The following is a 3,054-nucleotide window of genomic DNA, read 5'->3' on the forward strand; positions in this document are numbered from 1 at the left end:
GGGGGGGGGGGGTCTCAGACCAGCAGCTGGGGCTGCCTAAGGAGTGAGAAGAGCCTGACCCGGGGCTTAGGGAGCGGTGAAGATCTGCTGTAAATGTTTACCAGTTCTGGGTTCAATTACAGTAGGCGGCTGGGCTTGCTGCTCAACGAATTGTACAAATTAATTTCATTATTTTTAGGTCAAAGAGAATCTGCAAATGCAGTACTGTGGCTTGGAAAAGCCTTCACTTAGGGTCCCTGCCAGGGTCAGAGCTGGGCCTCTCCAGCTGCCTCTGCGGGAGCGTCTGTGGGAGGGAGGGAGGGCTGATGGCTGCATGGGCCCCGGCGGTGGGGGAAGCAGCCCTTACTCGGGGCGGGGCCTGGGTGGGCTCAGAGGACCCAGCTGGGGGCTGAGCCAGTGGCAGATGAGGAAGCCTGCCTTTTGCCAGGCAGCACCTTCTGAGAAGCCAGCTCAGGTTCTGAGGTCTCGTGGGAACCGCACACGGGTCCTGCTTGGAAGGCTGCTAGAGGCCTGTGCATCCCCTAGCCCCACCCCGGCCCACCCACCCCCGAGCCAGGCTGGGACAAGTGGGGCTGGGTTTAAACGGGCCCCCGGACCCCCACTCACTTGGCGTGCTTGATGGCCCCGTCCAGGGTGCTGAAAAGCGCGCCGCACTCCTCCACCACGCAGTGGAAGTGGGCCTTGTGCAGGAAGTCACACTGCGCGTCGCAGAAGTCCTTGGTGCCAAACCTGGCAGAGGGGCCGGCTGCTCAGAGGAGGCCCTGGAGCTCTGGCGAGGCTGGGGGAACAGCCTCGTGGGGGGAACACGTGCCCCCGGGACGAGTGGGCATGGCCCTTCCCTCCCCCTTTGCTCACACGGCAAGCCCCTCACCTGCGAAGGTAGACCTTCCAGGGCTCTGACAACTTCTCCTGAACCAGCGCCTTCACGGCCTTGCCCAGGAAGGGCGAGGACTCCCCGGCGGGGCTCCCCTCCGCTTCTGCCTTGATGTTCAACAGGCTGCCGAGGCTGGGATTGCCCTGAGACATCTGCGAGGGGGACATGCCCGTGCTTCAGGCTGGGGACCTCAGGACACCTGATCCGACTGCCCTGGGAGGAGTGGCAGCTCTGGGCCGCTCTGGCCTCTCCACACTGACCAGAGCATCGCGGTGCTGGCAGCCGGGATGAGAGGAGGCCCGACCCCACGCGGCTCTGGCTACGGAAGAGCCCTCACTGAATGGACGCTGCCGCGGGCAGCCTGCGGCGCTGCCCCGGCCCCGTGGAGCTGCCGGGGCTCTGCCACACAAACCCCGTGCTGCTAGGAGCCATCACTCAATCGGAGGCCGAGACTCAGGGCACACACTCCAGCCCAGCTTTCCCCAGACTAAGCGGCTCCCTGGTTATTCTCCTGCCAGGTTTTCAAAAGAAGTGCAGGAGGAGGAGCAAGGTGTGGGGGAGTGGGGAAACCCGCACGAATTCCTTGAGAACAAGAGAAGGCACACAAAGGAGGAGCAGAGAGGGAGGGAAGGAGGCTCACGGGGTGAGACCGAGGCAGGCTCGCTGCTGCTGGCAGAGGAGGGGGCGGGGGAGTCCGCGGAAAGGCTCGACCCACGTGGGCTGTGGGTCTCCGACAGGAAGGAACAAGGGAGCGCAGGGAGCGGTGACCCAAGAACGGAGAAGGGGAGCAAGAGAGCGAGCAGGGGAGGGCGGAAGGCAGAGGGCACACGCACCGACCGGGGCAGAGGCCAGTGGGAGGCCATGGGCCCAGCAGGAGACCCACTCCGTGAGGTCCGGCCCGGGCCCAGCTCCCTCCTCAACAGTCACTTGTGTACGGTAACCTAATTAATCTTGCTGTAGTCAAATTTATCATGTGAAGGGGGAAAATATATTTGTGATGATGTATAATTTACAAAGACCCTGCATTATTTAAAATAAATATTCTGGAGCGACCTCTGCAGAAGGCGTCCGAGACCATTACTCAACCCGAAAAGTGGAAATTGATGCTTTGCTCCCACTTTGGTCTCCCCCTCCACCTTTTTAAACAAACAAAAAAATATATAAAATTAATAAAATTAATAACCAAGAGTGAAAGAAGTTAGAGGGCTCCGGAAAAGCTTTTGGAGCCCTCCATCTGAAGGGAAAAAAGGGTGTCAGAGGCTGGAATATATTTCTTCAGCCAGTTCATTAAATTAATTTGTAAGCAGTGGCTCTGAAATTATATCCGATGAAAAATGGCCTCAAAATTTAAATGGTACAAACTCATCTTATTAGAGGCAAAACATTAAAAAACAAACACATCCCCCCACCCCCCCAGCGCAGTTTTAATTTCTCTGGGTGGGGGAATGGGAGGCGTGTGATGGATGGTTCTTACCTTATTCATAAGCGAGGATAAAAGAGATGAATTTGCCGGGACTGCGTGGCCATTTGATTCATTACTGGAACACACAAACCAAGGGGCTTTAGCTCAGACGGTACGTGGGACCGGGCCCAGAGACTCACCCCTCCCAGCCGGCCCCTGGGGCTCTGGTCCCGCCTGCTACATCTGCCTGGGCAGGAGGATGACCCCTTGTCAGGAAGGGTTGGTCCCTGGCCCCATGGAGTCTGGCTCTGAGGGTGCTGTCCCCAGAGCCTCCTGCAGGGGGTCAGAGCTGGGAGGCCTGGGCCTCGCCTCACCTGGGCTCCTTCAGAGTCAGGTCTAAACTGCGGTCCTGGGAGGCCTCGTGGGGACCTGGGGCGCCAGCACTCTCACCGGGCTCCTGCTTCACCGGGGCTGGGGGGAACCTGGCAGGGGTGGCCTGCTGCCCATTTCCTATGGGGGAGGGGGGAGGGAAGATGGTGTTAGAGGGACCGAGGGCTTCATATGGGCACAAGCCGGAGCCCCCCGAAGGGAGGGCGGCGGGCCGGGTGGGCTGGGGCCCCTGGGGCGCCCTGGCTGCTGGTCAGTGGTCCTCCCCACTGACATGATCCCCTGTGACGCTTCCCCCTGTGTGGCAATTCTTCAAGTGATAATTATTGCAAAATTCTGTCAAAGTTGTCCTGGCTCAGGGCCTCCTGGAGCAGAAGGGCGGGAGGATGGG

The 3,054-nt window shown here is 59.7% G+C and overlaps 1 protein-coding gene across 1 annotated transcript in view; it reads right to left on the reverse strand.

The window, feature by feature from the left end:
• The window catches only part of CASZ1 (castor zinc finger 1), a 141,353-nt gene that overhangs the window by 1,385 nt on the left and 136,914 nt on the right, over positions 1-3,054 (reverse strand). The window contains exons 12-15 of the mRNA XM_007463150.1: positions 2,651-2,786; positions 2,349-2,412; positions 872-1,026; positions 607-729 (exon numbers count right to left, since the gene is read on the reverse strand). Coding sequence (XP_007463212.1) covers positions 607-729; positions 872-1,026; positions 2,349-2,412; positions 2,651-2,786 — 478 coding nt within the window. The remainder of the gene's footprint in view (positions 1-606; positions 730-871; positions 1,027-2,348; positions 2,413-2,650; positions 2,787-3,054) is intronic.

Source organism: Lipotes vexillifer, unplaced genomic scaffold (genome assembly GCF_000442215.2).
Source record: "Lipotes vexillifer unplaced genomic scaffold, Lipotes_vexillifer_v1.1 scaffold109, whole genome shotgun sequence".
In the NCBI taxonomy this organism is placed as follows: Eukaryota; Metazoa; Chordata; class Mammalia; order Artiodactyla; family Lipotidae; genus Lipotes; species Lipotes vexillifer.